Below are 23,381 nucleotides of genomic sequence, written 5' to 3' on the forward strand. Positions count from 1 at the left end.
TCTCATGTCCAGAAGGCACCTTTGCCCATCCCTTCCCTGGAGGCCTGGCCATGGGCCGTGGGGCTGTGATGGAGTGCCCTGCTCCTATTCTCCCTCAGAAGCTTGGAGATCAGAGTCCTAGTTCTCTTATTTGACCTGAGAACTTTGACAAATGTGGCCCCTCCAGCCTTGCAGAGCTGTGCTCCTCAGCCCAGGAGAGGGAGGGGCAGGACCTTGGTGTCTGCAGGTTGTCCAGGTCAGAGCTTATGGGTGCCCTGGGCCCTGAGGTTGAAAATGAACTGGGTGCAGGGGCTCCCGGGGGGTTGAGGCTGGAGACTTGGTACAGGAGGAGGCTGGATTTGCCTGGCAGGTGGACAGGGGGGAGCCTCACAAGGGTGGCCTTTGCCCACAACTAGGAGGCTCAGGAAGTCAAGAAGGGAGAGGTGGGGCCCAAAGAGGGTTCTAGTAGAGCAGGTAGAGAAAGGACTGCCCAGGGTGCTGGAGTGGAGGAGGGAGGGAGCCCAGAGGCCCCTGAGAGTTGATGAGAGTCATCCCTGAGGGTGACTGCTGGGCGCTCCTCCATCAGGCTCCATGGCCAAGTAAGAGAGACTGGGAGAGGAATAAAGGCAGAAGCTAAATCCGCAGGAACCAGGACCAGACAGATATCGTCAACTCTTAATTACCACTATCACTGGCACCAGAAAGCCCACGCAGGCTCCTCTGTAAATAAACAGCATCTCCTTGGCTTTAGGACGCATCCTAGCACACACAACAGATTTATAGCGCATGTGTGTTCTAAGCAGGTCTCCACTCACTGCCCCACATGAGAATTTTTCCTCCAGGTTTTTGCCTTCCTTTCATTTGGTTTGGGCTAATGTTTACAATCACCCGTGAGGAGGGTCGGGGAGGAGGTCTGATCTGCATTTACAGAGGAAGAAACTAAGTGCTTCTGTGACTGGTGGAAGCCACACAGCCTGGGAAGGGGTGGGATTCGGACAGAGGCCTGAGATTTTCCTCCCAGGACAGGTCTCATCTTTAGCAAGGGTGTCAAGGTTTCCACTCCTGAAGTTTATGGCCCCTTGGCACTTGGGATGACAGCATTTAGGAATTACAGATGGGCGGTAGCCATGGTGTTGCGGGGGTATGGGAGCTCGGGGAATAGGGATGTGCAGAGGCCAGTGGGTGGGCTTCCAGACCAAAGAAAGCTTGGCTAAAGGGGGCAACAGCTGGCCAGAGGGTTCCAGAGATTCCTTTGACTACACATATGGCTGGTGAATCTTGGGAAACAAGACGACTGGCTAGTGCCCATGAGGCAGATGTCTTCAGAGGGGCTGTCAGAGCTAATAAGGACCTTTTGGACAAATTTGACTGGAGTTGCGACTCAGAGTGTGTGTGTCGTCGGGGTAGCGGTTAGAAGAGTGCTGTGTGAAAAGGCCATCCAGGGGCAGTGGCCTATGGAGGGATTTGATGGACAGATGAAGTCTGGCTGAGCTGAGGAGCACATTTGGCCCTCCCTTTGAGGGTTTCAAGTTTGGAGGATGGCACAGATCCCATGGACTCACACAGGGTCCATGCAGGGAGAGACAGAGAAAGATGCCAACTGGCACAGTTTCCCCATTTTACAGATGAGAAAACTGAGGCACACAGAGAGAAACTACCCAAGTTCATCAAGCAAGGCAGAACTGGGAGTAGAACCTGGGTTCAGAGCTCCCGGTGAAGGAGCCAGATGGAAGGGTAGGGTGGTTGTTCTGGAGGGCTCTGGGCTGAGGGAGGATGACCCTGGCCAATGAGGGTCTGACCTGTACCTGTCCTCCCCAGGGGCGCCCTCGCGCGACGTCCTGCTGGTCTCTGCCGTCATCACCATCAGCCTTAGCGTCACTGTCGTCCTCTGCGGCCTCTGCCACTGGTGTCAGCGCAAACTGGTGAGGCTCCTGAGGGCCCCTTGGAGGGCGGTGCCTGGCCCTGCACACTGCCCCCCTACAATTACAGGCTCGGGAATTTTCCTAAGGGTGCACACAGGTGACTCACCTGTCCACATAGTCAGGGGCACTTCCATAGAAATTCAGACCACATGCACACGCATGCATGCACGCACACCCTGCGTTTACCGGGGTCTCAGCCCTATACTTCTGTGTATATGCCCAAAGCCATGTATTTAGGGACATATTCAGGGACAGACTTAGGACGCACAGGCATTCGCACGCGAGCAGCTACACACACACACACACACACACACACACACACGCCCTGCATCCCTCATAAAGCACCGCAGGCACACACGCGCAGACTGAGAATCGAGCCCCCAGTCTAAGCGCCGCGCCCCCTCCCCTCTGCCGGCTCCCCCCATGGGCGTGGCCGAGCCGGTGGCCAATGCGGTGGCGTCGTCCGCCCCACCCCCCGCACATCCATCCTGGCTCTCGGGTTTGTACAAGCACAAACGGCGCCTTTTCATTTTTAACGAGGGCTGAGGAATTAACGAGCAGGATCAGTGCATCAATAAGTAAAGAGACCGTCAGGAGGGACATTCATCCCCCGAGGGCGCCAGTAGGGGTAGCGGGGCTGAGCTACTCGCCCCGCATCACGCCACCCCGCCCCGCCCCGCCCCGCCCCGCCCCGCCCGCAGCCCGCGGCTCCCCGGGCCTCTGCTTCGCATGACCCCAACTCCCGTCCCCCTTCCTGCCGCCCGGCCCTGAAGTGTGGTGGGGCTTTGGGGGCAGCAGGGGGCAGGGGAGCAACGGTGGGCCCGGGGTGTCCGAGGTGCGACACCTTTGGCGGGGTCAGGTGAAAGAGGGTCACTGGCAAGCACCCCCAATGGTGGGAGTGGGGGCAGGGCGCCACTTCTGGGAACCCCATTCTCTTCCTGCGCAGCCACAGTGGGGCCTTAAGGACAAAGGGGGAGCGCTGTGGCTGTGGGCACTGGGTGGGTAGAGGCTTCATGCCCCACTCCTCTGTAGGAAGAAAAGGGGCAGATACCCCTGGGAAAGGGTTTTGGGGTCTTGGGAGAGACCTGTGGGAAAGACCGGAGAGTCCCAGAACCCAGCATGCCTCCTTCAAGAAAGGCAAACTCAAGACTTGGGAGCATGCGGCTCCATCCTGGGTGTTGAACTTCAGGCAGCTCCAACCCCTGGGGAGGCCAGCTCTGCTCCCTGTGTGAGTGTGTGTGCATGTGTGCGAGTGTGTGCGTGACCCAGTCCCCCTCTGCCTGCAGGTGTGTGGAACTGGGCTGGCTGCCCTGCTTTGTTCCTGGGTCCCCTGTGTCTGCGTCTGTCTCAGAATTTCAGGAAAGGTGGTAGAGGAGGCTGGGCCATGTGCCTCTGTGTGTGAGTGTGCTCGGAGGCTGGGGGAGTGGCTGAGCGTAGCTGCAGCGCTGAGCATCTTGTTGCAGGGCCCCTTAGGCTGTCTTGCTGTCTGTCTGGATTTGAAGGCAAGGGAAGAAGGCTGGCTGCATGAGCAGGCGCTGCTGGCGACCTTGTGTGTGTGTTCCGTGTGGGGTCTGTGCTGAGCATGCTGACTTTGAGGGTATTGGTGCAGTGTGTGTGTGTGTCTGTCTGTCTGTCTGTCTGTCTGTGTGTGTCTGTGTGTCTGTTCACCCCTCAGCGGTGGGATGTGCATCAACTCATCAGATCCCTGTGTGAGCCAATGCTGGGGTCTGCCCCACCCTCGTGACCTCCCCTGCATATGTGCTGCAGTGTGTGTGTGTGTGTGTGTGTGTGTGTGTGTGTGTGTGTAGTGAGAGGTGCCTTCCAGGACCTGGGTACAACTGAAACTGCTCTCTACCCCACCCCCATGCACCTCCAGTCAGGTGCAGGGTCTGGGGACAGGAGTTCAAAGGCGACAGCTTTTGCAGCAGATGGGGGCTGTCAGCACCAGAAGGACCTTGGGAGCTGAGAGATACAGATGCAGCCTCTTCCCTGGTCCCAGCCCCTCTCCTCAATCCCCAGCCAGGAGCCGTCCCAGGGTCCAGACCACAGGCTGTCCCTCTTGACTTGCTCTGGATAGAATGCTACTCTCCCCAGTCATCCAAGCCCTGCCACCTGCTCCCCTCTGCCTCAGGGGTTCCAGAAGCCAGGGAACTCCTTGATCAGGCTGTCTCCTTGCTCTATGGAAGGGACTTTAAAATGCTGTCCCCTCCCCCAACACACACAGTTGTTGGGCTCTCCTTGCCTGCTTGTCCCCTCAGCAGCAGTGACGTGATACCCTGACAGCCCAGATCCCATTTCCAAACATTAATAACTTCCTTAATCTCCAGCTGGCTTTTTCCGGATCAGCCTGGCCACCCCTCCCTGAGAAGTGGGCTGGTGGTGTTGGGCTCCTTTGAAGCTGCCTAATGTCATCTGGACCCTGCCTGATTTCCTGTTAACTTGGGTTATCCCCCTGCCCTCCAAATCAAGTCCTGGCCTGGTTCCTGTCCCCCATAGCGCCTTGGCTCCTGCTGCAGAGCAACAGTCGAAGCCAGAGGGGAAGGTTCTCGTAGTTGGGAAAGGAAGAGGGGCAGACAGAGGCTCCCAGAATGTCTGTAGGGGGGTGACTCGGAAAGGGCTGACCCTGCCTTTCCTGGCCTTAGGAAAGGGGCAGCGGACCAGCCCTGTGAGAGGGTGCTGGCTGGGGCAAGCTCTCTTGCCAAGCCAGAAAGAAGGAAGAGAAGAGTGAGGGGCGGCATGGGATGCCCTCAGCAGCCCCCCTCTTGCCCCACACTGCCTGTGTGCTGGAGAATAGTGGGGCGGGGCTCCTGCCTGCGGGTCCTGCCGAAGGGGGCCTGAGGTCACTGGCACAGCCCCGTCGGATCTTCCCAGTTGGAACTGGGAATTGTTTGAGATTTGGACCTCTGGGTAGTGATGGGAGGGATTGGAGAAGGAGCTGTGAGTAGCAGCTTTTGTGAACCCAGGGTGTCTGGCATCTCTGTATTTCAAGTCGTAAAGTTCTGACTTAGAGGCAGCTGCTGGGGGCCCAGACTCCAGGGTGGGTGGGGCCATAGAAGAGACACTGCCAGGTGATGATTTCTGAGAACTGCCCAGTACCAGGTTCCACACTAGGTACCAGAAACCCACAGCCTTGCCTCTGTGGGAGCACGTGCCAGGAGATCAGAGCTGAAGTAAGTAAACAGAAATGCTCATATCTGTGATGAGAGCCTGGAGGGATGAGGAGTCTTCCTCCTGAGGTTCATATGGTGACACCATTTCAGAAAGGAGGAAAGAGGCCAGAGAAGGAAAGGGACTTGGCTAGGACGATGGGGGAACATGTGGCATTGCTGGAGCCAAGCCTCAGGCAACCCTGAGGTGTAGGGCACTGCTGGTGGGATGAGGGAGCTTTGCTGCCAGTCTCCCTAGATAGGCGGCTCCCGTGCCTGGGAAGGGGCCACCCCTGGCAGGAGCGTCAGGGAGCATGGCTGTGACAGGGATCATGGCAGTGACAGCTCTCACTTTGCTTTAGAGATGATGGAATAATCGACTGTTGTGGCTGTGGTGCTGGTGCACATGACGGGGTGTTGGGAAGCATTTGCATGCGCACGTGGTGTGTGTGTGTGTGTGTGTGTGCAGCCGGGGAGGGGCAGGCTAGTGCCCAGTAGGAGAATGGGCTGGGAGAGGCAGCCCCAACCCCCACACAGTCCCTGTTCCCCCACTGCCCACATCAACCCTGGACCTGGACCTGACCCAGGTCCGTGGCCCATGGGTGCGTGTGAGGACGCTTGGTGGCAGCCAGGAATGTTAATGGGGCTGGGCTCTGCATGAGCTAAATTTAGAAACCCAAACTGAGAAGGTGAATGGTGCTCACCTTCCCGGCAGCAGGCCCAGTTGCCGCTGTGGCCACAGCCCTTCCTTTAGCTGGAGGACCTGGGGTGCCCACCCGCTGCCCTGCCCCCTCCCTCCCCCTGCTAGTGTGAGGGACTCTGGGGGGCAGGGGCCTAGGCTGCCTCCCCACAACTGCCTCTGAGTCAGTGGGCAGTCTCTCTTCCTAAGACTGCCTTCAGCCTTGCTCCTGCCTCATAGGCCCAGGGCACAAGGACCCCCAGAGAGCCCCAGACAGTGGTGGACACAGCCCCGAGCAGGACTGGGGACATGGCCTTCTCCCCGCCCCCACTGCTCACATCACTGGCCACTGCCAACCTTGCCCTGCAGGATGCCACCCCCACCATCTGGGGGTGGTGACGTGGACAGTGTGACGTGGCCAGGCGCCTGAGAGCCGTCTGTCCATGGCAGAGGGAACTGTGTTTCTGGGAGCTAGGCCAGAGCCCCAGGAGATAGGCAGACAGGAGGGGCTGATCCCTGGGAGTCAGGGATGAGGTTCAGGTCGAGGCGGATGGGGCAGGTCCTAGAGCCCGATGGGGCCCAGGAGCTGCCAACTGGGAAGCAGGCATCCAGGGGATTGGCCCCCACCGCTATGATATCCTCGCACACTGGTCCTGGCCTTGTTGCCACGGCCCAACTCCAGTCTATCTCCTTCCCCTCCGGGTCCCTGTTCTGGGGAGGTGGGGAGGGTACAGTCCTGTTCCCCAGGAGTGACCCCAGTGCTATCTCCACAGGGCAAACGCTACAAGAATTCCTTGGAGACGGTGGGCACGCCAGACTCAGGGCGTGGGCGCAGTGAGAAGAAGGCTATCAAGTAGGTGCCAGGCTGCCAGTTTGGGATGGGGCCACACAAGCAGCCCAGGTGGGAGGAGCCCCTTCTCTCCCTCAGCCCCACAGACCTGACCACACACTTTCAGTTCCCCCAAACCCTGATGCCATGCTCTCTGCACCCTCCACATGCCCCCAACAACTCAGGGGCCCTGTCTTTTCTGCCTGTGCCCAAGCCCCTTGCAGTGCTCCAGAGTCCCTGGCCTCCGTTTCTGCTGCTCTCACCCCCAGCACTGTCTGCGCCCACCTTAACCCTGGTTGCCGCTTTCCCATCCAACCTTCCTGTCACACACACTGTGCCCACCACCCGCAGGCTTCCCTGGAGCTCCAAGCCCCTCTCATGGGGCCCCTGCTGCTAGGCCAGGGAGGCCCCTCCCTAGTAGGCCCCAGGTTCTTTTCTCAGATCCTGCCAGTGTTTGAGGATGACCTGGAAGTGGGGAGGCAGACACACCTTGTGGACCCCAGCTGGCCCCTGTGCTGGGCCACTTGGGGAGCAGAGCACTGGGGAGCAGTCCCTCCCTCCCCGTCACCCCCACCAGCCGCTGCATGTGTGGCTGTCTCTGCCTTACCCAGGTCTCCTTGTTCTGCTGTAGAGCCCTCTTCAAGGGGTCTGCCCTCCCACTGCAGACCACCTTAGCCAGCCCTCTGCTGAGGTCACTGGGAGACACCAAGAGAAGCCCCCCACCCACCTGGCTGGGGACTCAGGCCACCTAGGCTCTGGAAATGGAGGCTTTCGCTGGGGGGGAGCCTCTGTGTCCACTGGTCAGTGGCCCCAGCCCCTTCCTCTCTGCTGAACCCAGAGGTCAAGGTAGGGGTGGTAGCCCTACATGTCAGCCTGGCCTGGACCAAGCCTGCCAGCCAAAGGGCTCTGCCTAGAAGCTGAATGCCCCCAGCCCTCCCTACCCCCACTCTTCATCCCTCTGAAGGTCCAGCCACCCTCCCCCTGCCCTCTGGCCCTTGCCCACTGCTGGTCTCCCCTGCCTTCCCCTGTGCATCTTTCCCCTTCCCTTCCCTTTCCTCTTTCTCCACCTTCTCTTCTCCACAACTCCCCGACCCTCCACCCCGCTCCCGAGGGCTCCCTTCCAGGCCCTCCTCTGCCCCATTTTGTTCATCTCTTGCACTGATCCTGTTTGGGGCCTTGGTAGAATCTGTGTGCATGTGTCTGAGGTGGGGCAAGAGGAGGGGTGGGCCAGGCTGAGGCTGGGGGAGGGCAGGAGACTCAGGAGGAGGCTGCGGGAGCCTTTGAAGCTGGGTTGGTTGCGCAGGCTCCAGTCTTCAAAGCCAAGTGCTGGCAGGGCTCAGGGGCTCTTGCAGAGTGCAGGCCCAGGCTTTCTGAAGGCGAGAGAGCACGTGGGGGAGCGCGGCCAGCACAGCACCTGTGCCTCCTCCAGGACAGGCCGTTTACAGCCGCGGGCCAGGGCTGGGGGCCTGTCTCTATCAGGTGATCATAACCTTTCTGGATAGGGGTGCGTGTGGCAGGGCCTGGAGTCCTGGAAAGGGCCCACGAGAGGAGACAGGATTCCCAACCAGAGGGAGGGCGGGCAGCAGGCTGTGCCAGGCTGGGACCAGTGCCCATGAGGGCTCTCTAAGACAAAGTGAGGCCGCCGCAGCCATCCAGCCTGCCTCTGTGTGGTCCTGCAGCCCCTGCACTCAATCCTAGCCTGCCCCTGATGCTGCTGAGTGGTCAGGCCCTCTGCCCCGAGGGAAGGAAGCCACCACGTGTGTCTACATGCACCTAGGCCTTTGCTTCTTTCCAGAAGAGAACAGAAAGGGCCCAAGTCGGTGGAGTCACAGGAGGCAGGGCCTCCTTCCTGCACAGCCCTCCATGGGCTTAGGACCCCCGACAAAGGATCGTCTTATCAAGGATTCTGGGAAACTGGGTTCTTGAGCAGTGCTTTCCAAAACTGTGTTCCTCGGGGCCCTTGTGCCCCATACAAGAGTCATAGCTGTTCCACGAATCAGGGGTCTCATGGCCGACTAAGTTTGGGGAACACTGTACACTCTGTCTCCCTCTTGGCGATACTGATATTCATGGGCACATAAAAGGTTCTGAGAAGTCCTGCGGTAAAGGAATCAGTGTTTCCCAAATTTCTTTAATCAAAGATCCTTTTTTCCAGTACCGCAGTGGAAAAACCTGAGAGACCCTGGAGCTCTTCAGAACACAGGGTGGGAGACAAGTCCGGCAGTGGTGACTTTGGGTGGATTTTTTTTCTGGGACCTAGGGTTGGGTGGCCCTAGATTCTGGAGATCTGGAGGGAGCGGGAAAGGGAGGCTCCCACCTGCGCCATCTCTGTTATACCTGACACAGGGGTGCCCCAGCCATGCCCTTGTGTGAGGCTCTGCTGGGAAGGGACATCTGTGGTGGGAAGGGGTTTTCTTGTCAAGGGGTTAGGTTCCCCTGGGGCCTGTCCTGCCTCCTCCATACCCACCACTTACTGCCGCTGTGAGCTGGCTCTACGCTTTGGCTTTGAACCCTGTACACAGAGTCCCCTGTGAGACATTTCCAGGGTGTACTCTGGACAGAGAAATCTGTCTATGCCAGGGATGTCCAACGCCACCATCTCATCTGGGCCTATGGTGGCAGCTCAGCCTCTTTCCATCTTTCTCACTTTTGTGCCTGAGTCTGAGGTTGAGAACCAAGGTCAAGGTCAAATTCTAAATGGAGGAAAAAGCAGGTCCCACAAGAACATGTTTGCTTGATCCTGGGGGCTGGTGTGTGCCCCCGATGGCACCCTTCCCCACACTGCCCCACCTTGGCTTTGGGGAGCGGCACAGCCTCAGTCCTCCCCGGGCCCACCCCAGTGCTCTTCCCGGGGCCTCTTCTCTAGAGGCATTCCCGTGCCTGAAACATGGCTGCCTTCCAGAATAGTCACTGTCTCTATTCCCCTGTACTCCCAGCCCTGCTTCTTGGGGTCCCAGCGGCCTGATAAGCTGGTGGCACCCCTTGTCCTTGGCTCCCAGGGGTTCCAGGCTGTGCCCTCCACCGGCCAAGGCTTCTGCCACCCACCCCACCTGCAAGTCCCCACGTTCTCAGGAGAAGGTGGAGAGTCCGGGGTGAAGGTCCCTTCCAGACCCAGCAGCTCCACCTTGGAAAGGGACAGGGACCCAGGGAGGGGCTGCCCCAGCAGGCAGGCCAGGGACACACCCAGAGGACAGGTTCCCGCTACACAGGCCCCAGAACAAAGGACTGAAGGGCCCCCTGGTTACCTTAGTGACATCCTTAGCAAGGTCAGAGGCCTGGGAATGCCCCCCTTTCAGGGGGGTGGGGTGACCCAGCTGCCACATTTGCAAGGAGTAGAGATGGTCTCCAGCTCAGCTGAGATCCCCCAGTCTTAGGTTAAGGCTGCAACCCCACCTCACGGAGTAGGAGAGAGAGCAGAGGAACCCAGGGAGCCCCTCAGGCCAGTGGGAGGAGGAGGAGAAAGATGGGTAAGGGGCTGGGCCTGCCCCAGGAGGGCCTCAGTGGAGAGAACGTGGAAGAGGAGAGAACCTTGAGTTCTCCAGTACTAGAGCTTTTATTCTACAGTGAGAGAGTTGGTAGTATAGCAGTTACAGCCAGTCTTCTCCTTTGACCGGCCAGGAAACTGAGGCCAGGAGAGGTAGGGCCTAGCAAGTTGGCACCTGGGCCTGATCTGCCTTTCAGCTCCATCTAGCCAGAAACCAGCACTCTCCTTCTCCCGCTCCCCCTGCTCACCCCGGGCCTCGTCCCCAACCCTTCTCCCCCACGTCCCCGCCTCTCATCATTTTCTCTCTCCCACCAGCTTCCCAGGTGCGAGGCTCCGGTCTGCCGCCTGCCGCTTGCCTCCTTTCTGTGTGGCTTCCCCGCCCTCGGGTGCGTGCGTGTGTGCATGGGTATGCTTGCAGATGTGTGCGTGTGTGTGTGCGTGTGTGTGCGAGGCACAGACTGTGGTGCCCGCCTGCCTTTCTTCCTCCCGCAGGAGCTGACCACGAAGCCCCGCCCCCTGTGTGCCCCGCCCCGGGGTCCTGGTCCCTTCTGCCCCTGCAGGACTTGCAGTTCTTGTTTCTTCTTGTATCTCCCTGTTTTCTCCCCTCTCTCTCTGCCCCTCCAGTGATCTAGACAGAGACTTTTGGAATAACAATGAGAGCACAGTGCAGCAGAAATGGAGCTCCTACCCTCCCAAGGAGTTTATTCTAAACATTTCACCCTACGCCCCTTATGGCGACCCACGACTGTCCCTCAAGTGAGTGACTTTACCTGGTTTGATCATATGTACCGAGTATCCGCGCACGCCCTCCTTCCCTCCTCCCGCCCCCACCCACCCCTGGCCCCCCTCACTCCCTCCTCTCGCTCCTGTCCCCCAACGTCCCCACCCATCCACCCCATGGGCAGGCCGACCATGGAGACGAGCAACCCCTCCTGCCCCCGCCCACCTGCCTGCCCGCTCCTGTCCCCTCCCCCAGGGCCAGCCTTGTAGGAGAGCCCCCTCGGCAGCCATACTTGGCCCCCCCAGCTGGTCCCGGGGCCCACCCCACCTTCTGTGCAGTCAGGATGGGGTTGCCCGTTGGGGTCCCGCCCTCTCGGTTGTGGTCGCTTCTTCCTCCCCGCTGTGTGCTGCCGTGGCTGCTCGGTGGTCGGTGGTCGGTGGTCGGTGGTTCGTGGCGGTGGTGGCGGTGATGGTGGTGGTGGTGGTGATGAACTCTGACTAACACGGCTTTCTCTTTCTCCCTGCCTTGGGGCCTCCTGGCCTGGACAGCCCGCTCTTCCTCCGTCGTTAACCCTTCGTTGTCCTGTGGGATAGAGTTGGAGGTGGCTGCCCTCCCCCCACCCCCGCCGCCCCTGCCCCAGGCGGTGGGGAGGGGCCCCCCCTCCGTTGTCGTGGTGCGTTGTTCTCCGACCCCCAGCCCGCCCGGTCCCCCTCTCTCCTCTCTGCAGGCTCCGCTGTTAACCCATTTGCAGTGCTGATGTCTCTCTCTCTCTCTCTGTCTGTCTCTTGTCCGTCTGTCTCTCTCCTCCTCCTCTCTCACTGTCTCTTTCTTCCTTTTATCTGTTATTGTTTTTCTTCTTCTTCCACCCCCCCACCCCCACATATGGCCCGCCCTCTCTCCCCCACCGCCACCCCCGGTGCCCCTCTGGCCTGGCTGCCTCGTGCATGCCTCCAGTGGCACCCTCCTGTCGGGCGCCAAAGTGGCCGCCGCGGCGGGGCTGGCGGTGGAGCGGGAAGGCCGGCTGGGGGAGAAGCCGGCGCCGGTGCCGCCACCCGGAGAGGACGCCTTGAGAAGCGGCGGGGCTGCCCCCAGCGAGCCGGGCAGCAGTGGCAAGGCGGGGAGAGGCCGCTGGCGGACGGTGCAGAGCCACCTGGCCGCAGGGAAGCTCAACTTGTCCAAGTGAGTGATGGCGCCCCATGGCTGCCGGAGCCGTGAGCTCAGGCCTGCCCTGCCAGGGTGGACAGCGGGACCCCTGGCATGCCCGCTGCTGCCCCCAGAGGTGCCGTCCTCGGCCCCTGGCTCATTCCATCCCTTCATGAGACTCTCCCATCATCTTTGCCATCTGGCACGACGAACTCAGCCATACAGTGATGCATTTCAGCCTCTGGCTGATGCCCCATCAGTCCCTTCCTTTGCCAGTGACCAGGTCATTCCATTTTCTGCCCCCAGGGCAGCTTCATTTCAGTTTCCGGGTCATCCCATCCTCTTTGATTGGCCGCCCCATCTCAGCCACCAGGTCATCCCTCCACGGGCAGCAGGCCTGTGGTTATTCCATCTCATCCTGGGTATATGGCCCACTCTCAGCCTGACAGTCACCCATCAGCTCCCAGGCTTTCCCTCTTACTGCCAGCAGATGGCTCTAGACCCAGAAGTTGAGCCATTCCATTTTTGACCATGGGGTGACTCCATTGGCTGTCCCAGTCTTGCTTGAACCATACATCATCTGTTGTGGAAGCCACTCACGAGCAGCCACAGGCTGCCGCATCGGTTCATCCTCATCTCAGCCATCCCTGTTGGCTGTCCCAGTCTTGGTTACCGAGCTATCCCACCACTGGCTGTTGGGACCGTGTATTCCTGGAAGTCGGGTTGTCAAACCCCAGCTAGCTTCACTCGCCAGATGTCATGGGGTGTTCTAGACATCAGGCAGAAGGAGCTGTCCCCTCTGTAATAGCTGTCTGAGCTAGTCAAAGAGTCAGGCCCACTCTTGGCTGATGGATGTAGGACTGGCCCCTGTTTTCCACAGATAGTATATCCCCTCTCTTGGGCAGCTTTATTCTCATCTTGGCCTTTGGAAACTTCTGATTCCCCTCAGCAGAGCCCTTCTGGACCCTGAGTCCTTTGAGCTGTGACCAGTTTCCCTTGGGGTATAAATTCCATTTTCAGAAGTTGGAACTCCCAGCTAATGGAGCAGGCTCCCACTTAACAGGCCAACAGCCCTGCCCCTTTCTAGCTGTTGGGCCATCCTGTTGCCTCAACTGAGGGCCCTCCTGATTCTCTTCAGAAGACCTGTGGTTCCTGCCACTGGGAGCACTGAAGGCCACCGTACTGAGATCTCATTCGCTAGTTGGCTTGAGTGCACACAAGCCAATTTCTTCCAACATCTGGCCTCAGGAGGGTCCCACAGGGAAGCCACACACCCCTTCAGAGAGCCTGGCCCAGTGCCCCACCCTCCCAGCCTGCCCCAGCCAGTCTCCAGGCCAGTTAGGCCTCCATGCCATCCTCTGGCTTCAGGCCTGAGGAACCAATTTTAGTTTCCTGTGACTGAGAGGTTGTAAATTGGACTAATTTTGGATGTGATAGGAGACCAAAATGAGGTCACCAAGGAGGAGAAGGAGGCAGCTGCCAATGTGCCACCCTCGCTCTGACTCGACCTGCCCCCAAGGAGCTGTGGGCCTACCTGGCCAGCCAGGCCTGGGCCTGCCCCTGGAGGTAGCCCTGATTTCAGGCCTGAGTCAGGCAAGGCTGCCACCCCTCCAAGACCCCAGCTAAAGCCATGTTTTGCTTTCTTCTCTCTCTCTCGCTCTCTCTTTACTATACTCTTTCTCTCGCTCTTTCACTCTGTCTTTTTCTTTCTCTCTCCCAGCCCACAGGGGTAGCCTAACTGTTGTCTTTTGGTTCCCAGGGTAGGCTCAGAGGGTGAGCAAAGCTGAGGTCTGGTTGCAGTGGTGAAAGTGGCTCCCAAGGGCTCTGGGGCCTCTTCCCTTGGGCAGCCCAGGAGATACTTGACTGCCCCATGGCCCTAGACCAGAGGTCAGCAAACTTACTCCCAGTAAAAGGCCACTTAGGAAATATTTAGGCTTTATAAACCATATAGTCTCTTGCACAATGACTCAACCCTGCCATTGTGGAATGAAAGCAGCCAGAGACAGCATGTAAACTAATGCCAATGGCTTGGTTCCAGTAAAACTTTATTTACAGAGACAAGCAGCAGGCCAGATATGGCCCACAGGCAATGAATTCCCAACCCCTCCCCAGGACCATTGGATTGAGAGATGGAGGGAAGGGACAGAGGAGGAGAAGATTGGAACCCTGAAGTTCCAAGATGAGAAATGATTCACCCAAAGCTGCTCATTCAGCCCAGTCTCTGGCTCCGCTCTGGTGCCTGGGGGCAGCCTGGCTCTGGCCCTGCCTATGGGATATGGTGAAATCGCCAGCCAGCGCATGAAGCAGACAGGTTCTCCAGGGGAGGCCAGGGACTTCGGACTCCAACCACTGGCATGGGGACCTTTTACCAATACAGCATTTTCAATACAGCCCAACTTCATTAGATCCTCATGGCAACTCTGTGACAGAGGAAGCTTGGGGATTATTTTATTACTCCCATTTCATAGATGAAGAAACTGAGGCCCAGAGAGATGGAGTCACTTTTCCAGAGTCCCGTATTTAGTAAGTGGCAGAGGTGGGGTTCAAACCCAGGTCTCTATGAGGCTATACTGCATCTGACCAGCCATGTCCTAGTTCTCTGTCCTTGCCCCACTTCCCAGTGCACTTCAGAGATGCTGATGGGCCTGTGGGAGAGCACCTCCTTGCAAATGCATCAGACAGTCACCCTCTTCTCTGCTAGAACTGCGGTGAAGTGTCGGATGAGTGGATACTGGGCTCCCACACTGTCTGCACTCTTTCCTTGGTCCAGTCCTCTGACTGGGAGATACTTCCAAGATCCCAGGAGAGGATGCTGGACCTTTGAAACAAAGAACCCTGGAAAGAGGGCAGAGATCCATGCCAGAGCCTGAATCCCAAGGTGGTGCTGGCCACAGGGCAGAGGTCTGCCGCTTCCTCACCTCTGTGGACAAAGTATAAGAACTGATGGCTTCCCCGGCCTCCCCAGGATTACTAGGACAGCCCTGTGCTGGCCTGGATTTCTTCCTGTCTCCAAAGGATGGCAGTACTTAGAACACAGAGGCAGACTTTCCTGGTGTCCCCCAGCGAGACAGCGGGAGGAGCCACAGCAGCTCCCTCCACCCCTCCCACTCCAACATGACAGGCAGCCGCAGGGCCCAGGGGACCTGCCTTCACCACGCAGCCTTGGCAGCACTGGCAGCCCACTCAGACCAGCAGGGAGGTCGGCTTAGCCAGGAGGTATTCTGGCACTAGCTGAGCCAGGGCCAGAAGGTGGGTGGGCGGAGCCGACCTGGGGACTCAGGGTGGGCACGAGGCTTTGCAGCCTCCTGGGAGAGGCAGTGGCGGCGACGGCAGCGGCGACAGCTCCGATGGAGGCCTGGCGAGGTCCGACAGCGCGCACCCTGCACTGGGGCCTCCTAGTCCTGGCCCTCGGCTTCTTTCTCCTCCACTGTGATCCCTTCACCTGCTTCTCCTTTCTCTCCTCTCCTCCACCTGCCCCAAGTTTCGAGGACTCCACCCTGTCCACGGCCACTACCCTTGAGTCTATCCCCAGCTCCACGGGAGAGCCGAAATGCCAGCGACCCCGCACCCTGATGCGGCAGCAGAGCCTGCAGCAGCCGCTGAGCCAGCACCAGCGGGGCCGGCAGCCCAGCCAGCCCACCACCAGCCAGAGCCTGGGCCAGCTGCAGGCCCACATGGCCTCGGCGCCGGGCCCCAACTCCCGGGCCTATGGCCGGGGCCAGGCTCGGCAGGGCACCTCGGCCGGCTCCAAGTACCGGGCGGCGGGGGGCCGCAGCCGCTCCAACCCGGGCAGCTGGGACCACGTGGTGGGGCAGATTCGAAACCGAGGCTTGGACATGAAATCCTTCCTGTAAGTCCTCCCCTTGAGCGGGCCGGCCCCCACCTCCCCGACCCAGCCTCCTGCCCCCCAGATCTCCTTGGAAGCAGCTGGTTGTGTGTACCTCCCAGCCCTCCATCCCCTTGGCAGGGTGCCAAGCAGACTTGGCAGCCCCCTCCTTAGCCTCTTGTGGCTCATGCCTGAAGGCCACCACGGAAGGATTCTGAGCCACCTCCCTACGAGGACCCCTGCCTTTAGGGAAGTTCCCCCCTAAAAGTTAGGTGGAGACACTGGACAATGCCCTGAGACACATCTCTTCTCTCCAGCCCAGCTAGTCCCAGGCTGCTCTTGGCCTCCCGGCCGGTCTTCCTTCACTCCTGCAACCTCTCTCCTCCCAGCTCTGCTCCCAAACCCATCCCTTTTACTCATCTCCAGCCCTGCCTCCTCCCCTTCAATTTACTTCTCCCCTGTAACCTGACTCTGCTAGCCTTCCTGGCCCACACCCCTCCCTCCCTCCCTCTCACTTCCTCTATCCCTGTCCCTGCCACCAGCCCTCCCCTATCTCTCTGACCTTCTGTAGCCACCTGTCCTCCAGCTCCCGCCCTGACTTCCCAAGTCTCCTTCCTCCAGTAATGACCTATCCCCTGAGGACAAATCTGAGATGTTGCCCCAAAGCTTTAGAAAAGGTGGTTTCTAAATGGAGCTTTCTTTCAAGCATACAGGTCTAAGAAGTAACAACACACCATCAGTGTCTAACCTTAACCATTCCCTCCAGCCATTCGCCCACCCCCTGCTCTCCCTGGAGGGGCCCCACCCAGGAAGCCCCTTCCCCAGCATCCCTCTGGACATCTGCCCCCCACTCTCAGAGCCTAAGACAGGTCTGGGCTGCCATCCCCAACATCACCTCCCTCCTCTGCCCTAACATGAGCTTCCTTCCAGGCCCTGGGGATTTTTCCCATCGCCCAGGTCTTCCCTGGGAGCACTTTTCACGGAGCAGGAGACCAGCACACTAAGCCTGGGAGAGGAGAAAGGGAGGAGGAAAGGGAAGCATTGGCAAGATATAGGGATTCTGAAGGCCAGCAAGTTCCTCGGAGCATCCTGTCTCTCCTTTGAGACCTCAGCCAGGGCTTCCTGGGCAGGTGGGAGCGCTGCCCTGGGCGAGGCACCCCATCCGAAGAGGCCCTGCCATGCCAGCTCCCATACCTGTGTGCGTGGCCCATGGCCAGCAAGACATGCTGCCTGTGACTCTCCTTGGCAAATCAGGACACCCTGTTCTCTGGGGCTCTACCCCACTCAAGGACCTTCAGGAATCTAACTGGACGCCTGCACAAGACGAGGTGCCCAGAAAAGCCTCCTGTCTTCCAGGTGGCGGTTTGTTTTGGGACAGAGGCTTGAACAGGACTGCGAGGCTTCCGGGCGCCTGCACGCCCCTGCTGCTCCCCACCTCAGACTGTCTTGTCACAGCTGTCACCCCACTTCCTGTTCCAGCAGCCATCAGACTGGGCCAGGGGCCTGCCAGGAACCTGGGTACCATCTCTTCCCTGCCTGCTGCCTTCTCAGCTAACCGGGATCGGCCCAGCATCGCACATGCAGAAGCATCCTCTGTCCCTGCTCTGTGCCCCAGGACAAGTCTCATGTTCCCCTAGTCGCTGGCAACCTCCAGAGCTCACATCAAGGGTCGGCCAACTTTTCCTAGAAAGGTCCAGATAATAATTTAGGCTTTGCAAGACGCATGTGATCTCCATCACACATTCTTTTTTTCTTTAAAACAACCATGTGAAAATGTAAAAACCACTCTTAGCTCGTGGGCCGTACTTTGCCCCCTGCCTTACAATTTAGCCGCCCTGCTTCTGAGGCTGTTTTCTTGCCCAAACGCTGGTGGCTCCAGTGGAGAAGCAGGTGGCGAGGGTTGTCCTGGCCCCCCATGATCCCACCCACGCCTTGCAGGGAGGGCAGCAGCCCTCTGCTTGATGGTTGTGACTCCTCTAACACTGCCAGCTTCTCCCTCCACTCTCCAGCCCCTGCCCCTCATCCTAATCCTCGCGGCCTGCAGAGCTGGAGAGAGTGACGAATCGGGAATTTATGCAGAGGAGCTGTTCTGTTTTTAAGAAGAGAAAAAGGAGTATCTGAAAAATGCATTAACTGGGGAAAAAACATGTTGTTTTCACTGAGTTTGCCTTCCCCCAGCACAACTAGCTCCCGAGCAGCCAAATGGAATTTTACCAACTCTGAAACAGTACCGGTGGGCAGAAAACAAAGAAAATGAGGATTTGTCCTGAGGGAGGGGGCAGAGTTTTTTCCCGAAAGTTAGATCCCAGCACAAGGGTCAGCCTGGAGTAACTGTGCCCAGGACCAAAGATGCAAAGACAGGGAGGGGCACAGCAGCCACTTAGCTCCCTCCGTTTGCTGAGACCCCAGAGATAATGTCCCATTTTCCAAGACCCTCATGCCCTCGCCCCTCACCTCAGAGGCTGTTTCTCACCTGTTTGTTCCCTTTTTGACAACCGCTTTGAGAAGTTAGAGTAAGCTCTTCCTCTGTAAACCTCGCCTCCCTTCACAGTGGTTGAAGTAGTAGACATCCTGACCCAGCATCCTCTCCCTTCCAGAATATTCCGTCAGCCCTACTGTCTTCCCTTTGGCCCTTCTTGAGACGTGCTTTCCTGCCTGGCCTGTCTGAGAACCCCTCCCTTTCCTTTTGTTCTGATGAGAGGCCTCACGCTGGAGGAGCTCCACAAAGCACCCAGAAAACGCTCACGGACTCGGATGGCCTTCAGGGATAGCAGGGTCACCACTGATGCTCCCTTTTCCCCCCCGGCAAATGCGGGTAACCTCGCAAAGACCCTGGCAAGTTGCCCGGTGGTTCTCTGAGAATGCCTCTACTAAAGGTGTCACACCTGGCCTCATACAGCTGCCCACATGTCCACTCCAAGAGAGTCTCGCCCTCTTGCCTAGCCCCCGCCTATTCAGCCTTGACTGTGCTCCCTCAAAGCATCATCTCTCACTGCAGGCACAGGCTCCCTGCAGTCCTGCCAAAACTGTTCCAGACCTTGCCAAGTTCCTGCACTTTCTTGCCGCCTTGGCTTGTGGTGCCTTCTGGACCTCTTCTCCAGTGAAAGGCCCTTGACCTGGACTCAGCGGCGATGCTCATTCCCTGGATCTCCAGCAAGGAGGACACAGGAGACAGCCACTGTGGCCGAGTTGCCATATACCACAAAGGACTTTCATTCTCCTCTGATGGGCTTGTTTATCCAGGAGCCTAGGGGAGGTAGCTCCTTAGACCCTGCCTGGCTTCAAGGACATCCGGTTGACCGTGACACAGCATTGTCTATGAAGGGCTTCCATAAGGACAGGGTGCAGTACCCATTGAATTTCGAAACTTTCTAAGCCTGCGCGGTGCCGGTGCAGGATACTGACGGAGCCCGATACTGACGGAGCCCCTCCTTCTTCTCCCAGTGGCCCAGATGGTCAGAGCGAGTCCAGCTGGGCATGCATTAGCCTTTGAAAATCTGTGGGGTCCCAGGGCCTATGCTCCATTCCCCCCACCCTACCCCCCGTGTTCCCTTGGGACTGTCCCAGCCATAGGCCACCTCTGCAGGCCTCTGCCCAGCCCCTTGCAGTTTAGCTCTGGAGAATCTTGCTCTTGGCTCGGGCCAGTGGAGTCTCCGGCCAGAGTCACCTCCCCTCCCTCCCTGCCGCCGCTCTCCCCACTCTATCCTGCAACTGTTGACAATGCTGAAGTTTGCTTTCTTCCCTGCAGGGCCAGTTTCTTACACTTTTTTCTTCTCTCTCTTTGTCTCTGTCTCTCTCTCTCTCTCTCTTTCTCTCTCTCCTCTCTCCTCTCTCTCTCTCTCTCCTCTCTCCTCTCTCTCTCTCTCTCTCCCTCTCTCCTTCCCCCCTGCCCCTGCCCACGGGGCTCCTCGTTTCACCCTGGCCGGTGGGCTGCCCACCCCGGGCAGGGAAGGCCGGATGGTGGTGCTATCCTTGGTCTTAGGGCTTTCGGAACAGGATGACTTTGCCAATATCCCTGACCTGCAAAACCCAGGAACCCAGCAGAACCAGAACGCTCAGGGGGACAAGAGGTACGAGCACAGGCGAGGGCCTGCGGCGGCGGCGGCAGAGAAGGAGGCGTGGAGAGGCCGCCTGCCTCGACCGGCCCTGGCTGCTGGATGAGGTGGTGGTGCCTTCAGCGGATGCTGGAGCGGGAGGACGAGCCCCTCCCCAGCCGGTGCCCTCACACACAGCCACCTTGGTGGTGTCCCTGGGGTCTGAGGCCACTTGTGGCCATCCTGGGACCATTCTGGATCAGGCCTGCTCTCCGGCATGCTTGCCCCAGCCCGGAGCAAGCGCAGCCTTTTCTGCCCCATCTTCCTGCTTGGCTCCTCTCTGCTGCCCCTCCATCTTTCATCTCTGTCCCCACCCCAACCGGAAATCCCTGTTTCTCTGGTGGTTGGTGGGTGGGGGGGATGTTAGGGAAGGGGCGCCAGCCTGTTCTCCCTCATCCCCACCCCCTCAACCTCCCTCTTGCCTGGAGGTCCTGTTGGGCTGCTTGGCTGATGGAAGAGGAGCCCATGGTGGGAGGGTCTGGGGCATGGGAGAGGCCTGGTGGCCAGAAATAACCAGAAGGTTCTCCCCTGAGCCGGGGCACCAGGAGAGAGCTGGGGAGGGCCCGGAGCAGTGCAGGCAGCCATCCTGAGCAAGGGTGAGGCCTGGCTTTGTTGGGCTCCCTGTCACTGCGGCTGGCCTCGGGACCCTATGGAGACCGGGCATAGCCTGTGTGGCCACAGCACAGGCCAAACAGAAGGCTGGGCATTTAAACTGCCACAGCCTCAGCAATCAGGAATTCAGGAAAGCATCTCCTACTGTCCCTGTCTCAGGGAGGGGGCGGGGCGCTACTCATGGGCAAGGGGTAGGGTGGGAAGTCGCAGGGTTCAGGCAACATCCCACAGCTGGGCCAGTGGATGCCTGACCTTAGGGTGGGTTGACCACACCTGTGGTTTCCAGGATGAATTAGCCTTTGGGAATCATGGGAGGAGGGCTTCTCACCTTGATCAGGTCTGCTTCCCATCAGACCAAAGGCCTGCAAGAGAGCATGTGGCCTGGCAGCCAAGACATCTGCCTTCCAGCTCTGGTTCTGCCAGAGCCTCATTCTGCAGCCTTGGGCAAGTCACAGCCCCCTCTCTGGGTTCTCTGCTCACTTATCTGTCCAGTGAAGGATTGGCCAGGGTAACCTCTAAGGAATGGCCCCTCAGGCTCAAATATGCTAAGCCTTGCATGAGGGAAACGGGCCTTTGGACTGGGGCATGTGTCCTGTGAGCTGGGCAGGGACTGTTTGGACAGGCCATCCTGAGGCCCTTGAGAGGCCCCAGGGGCCAGAAGGGACTATCCCAGGCTGCTGCCCTGGGCTTGTGGGCTAGGGAGGGTGAATAGACTGAGAGGCAAGATGGCTGGCTTGCCTGTCCCTCTGGTGGCTCCTGGAGATCACCCCTCCCAGTTTCTTCCCATCCTGAGTCCACAGTTGCATGGTCTGTGGTGGGCAAGGCTGGAGGTCCCCAGAGAGTGGGGCCAGGTCTTTCACTGAGTGGCACAAATGGTGTCAGGCCCTGAGCCCATGTGCAGGGGTACCAGGGGAGTGGAGCCTGCCACCCCTGACCCACCTAGGCACTACTACAGGAGCTGTGACTTCCTGAGCCAGTGTCTCAAAGCTAGGCTGCAGGGCAGTCAGAGGGCCACTGGGAGGGCCAGGAGCCAGGGGCGAGAAGACACAGGGGGTGGCTGGAGTCCTCTGAACGCCCACTAAGAAGCTGAGACTGGTGCTGGGAAAGGTGTGAAGCGTGAGGGAGCAGAAGCAGGCTGGAAACAAGATTTCACATCACCCATGTGTTAATGAACCGGCTCCATTGTCACCCACAGTCTATTTTTACCTCCTTGCCACTTAGGTCTCACTCCATATTTAACACACCCATCCCTTCTGATCATCACATCAGCTTGTCCCCTGCCTTCCTGGGAAAGGTGGGTGTGGGGGTGGAGGCCGTGCGCCCTCGCCACCACCTAGCCTGACTTTCCAAGTGGACCGTGCCATTCCAGCCTCGTCATGCCCACCTATCCTGGAAATTCATTCCTCACGGACACTGAGGTGCTTCTCGGGTGGTGGGCTGTCACAGGGGACCAGAATCCAATGCTTCCTTCCCAGCAGACTCTCCCCTTCCCAAAGCTTGGCATCAGCACCACCCACTGGGCACCAGGCAGCTTAGGGCCCCACCCCTCTGAGCTCCTGGACCCTCAGACTTTGGAGTGGTGGCCTTGGGGTGGCTGTCCCTCCCTCTTCAGCCTTTCCTTCTAGACCCAGGGTCTGCCCTTCTGACCCCAGCCCCACCTTTCCCTCCCCAGCTGACTCCTTGACCAGATGTCTCTGGAGGAAGGGGTAGTGGCCCTTGGCTGTCACTGGGGAGGACGCTCAGCCCCCTTGGTCCGTGAGCAGCAGGCTCATGGGAGACAGTGCCCCGGGAGGAGGAGTGGCCATTCCAGGTTCCAAGCAGCGTGCGAGTGTGTCCAACAAGCAGCAGGAGATGGGAGGGCCAGTCACGGCCTCTGTCCCCACGATTCTTGGTGTCCCTGAAGTCCCCCATCCGGGATCCTTCAGCTCCTGGGCCTCAGCACCACACTTCAGACTGCACTCCCGGGAGGGAGGGAGGCCCTGGCTCCACGCCCTGCTATGCCCATTCCACCCTCAGCCACTCTGCTCGTGTCCACCCCCTCATGCTGTCTGCCATCGTTTCACCACTGCTCCTTGGGATCCAAATGGTTTCCACCGCGGCCCACCCCCACCCCGAGTGGGGGACAGGGCAAGGCGGGGACCAGGCCACCCCCATTGCTCTCCCTACTCTGAAGCCACCATGTTCTGTCACGGTGTGTGTCCCCCGCCTCCTCTCTGCCTCTCCTGTTGGCCGCACGCTCCTCCCTGTCCCCTCGTCCACCCGGCAGCCTTCACACGTCTCTGACTAACTTTCTTGGCCTCTCTCTCCCTCTGTCTCCTTTCTCCCATCTGCTCCTCACAGGGCTGCCCTGGGCCGGCGATGGGCCCCTCGGCCTCTCCCTCTGCCTCTCTCTGTGCCTCTCACCTCTGTCTCTCTGTCCTGTGACCTCCGACAGCTTCAGTGGCGCTGACCATCTCTCCCAGGCTGCTTGGCAGCTGTGCCGACGCTGCGGCGTGGCCAAATAACTCTAACGTTCTCATACCTTCAGCAGCCAATCTCGCACTCTCCCTGCTCTCCCACTCTGTTTCTAACCTGACTTTACCTCTCCAGCTGTTTCGGGCTCCTTTCCTTCCCCCTGCCTGCCTGTGTGAGCACGTGTCCTCTCCTGTGTGTGTGTGTGGTGCGTGCGTGTCCACATGTCCATGCGTGCCATGGCCCTCTGGGAGGGGCGCCTGCGTGTCGCTGGGTGGAGTGGGCGTTTCCGTGTTGTAGAGGCAGGGCCAGGTTTTCACAGCAGGTGTATCGTGCTTCTGATAATTAGGATGTTGGGCCCTGAAACCACTCCCTGCCCTTTCCGTTTCAGTTTGTCCCCCTTCACGTGCACACGTGGCATGCCTGGGCGTCTCCTCTCGGGATCCCTGTGTGCCATCGCTGTATGTGTGTCGTCACTGCTGCTGTGGTTGGCCT

General features: G+C 59.1%; 1 protein-coding gene across 4 annotated transcripts in view; it reads left to right on the top strand.

The window, feature by feature from the left end:
- The window catches only part of SYT7 (synaptotagmin 7), a 64,198-nt gene that overhangs the window by 23,335 nt on the left and 17,482 nt on the right, over positions 1 to 23,381 (top strand). Inside the window, exons 2-7 of one of the 4 annotated variants that reach the window (XM_033204556.1) lie at positions 1,798 to 1,901; positions 6,500 to 6,579; positions 10,664 to 10,795; positions 11,715 to 11,939; positions 15,385 to 15,753; positions 19,677 to 19,799. In XM_033204556.1, coding sequence (XP_033060447.1) covers positions 1,798 to 1,901; positions 6,500 to 6,579; positions 10,664 to 10,795; positions 11,715 to 11,939; positions 15,385 to 15,753; positions 19,677 to 19,799 — 1,033 coding nt within the window. The remainder of the gene's footprint in view (positions 1 to 1,797; positions 1,902 to 6,499; positions 6,580 to 10,663; positions 10,796 to 11,714; positions 11,940 to 15,384; positions 15,754 to 19,676; positions 19,800 to 23,381) is intronic. The other 3 variants (XM_033204557.1, XM_033204558.1, XM_033204559.1) reach the window with 3 other exon arrangements.

Source organism: Trachypithecus francoisi, unplaced genomic scaffold (genome assembly GCF_009764315.1).
Source record: "Trachypithecus francoisi isolate TF-2019V2 unplaced genomic scaffold, Tfra_2.0 Lachesis_group8, whole genome shotgun sequence".
In the NCBI taxonomy this organism is placed as follows: domain Eukaryota; kingdom Metazoa; phylum Chordata; class Mammalia; order Primates; family Cercopithecidae; genus Trachypithecus; species Trachypithecus francoisi.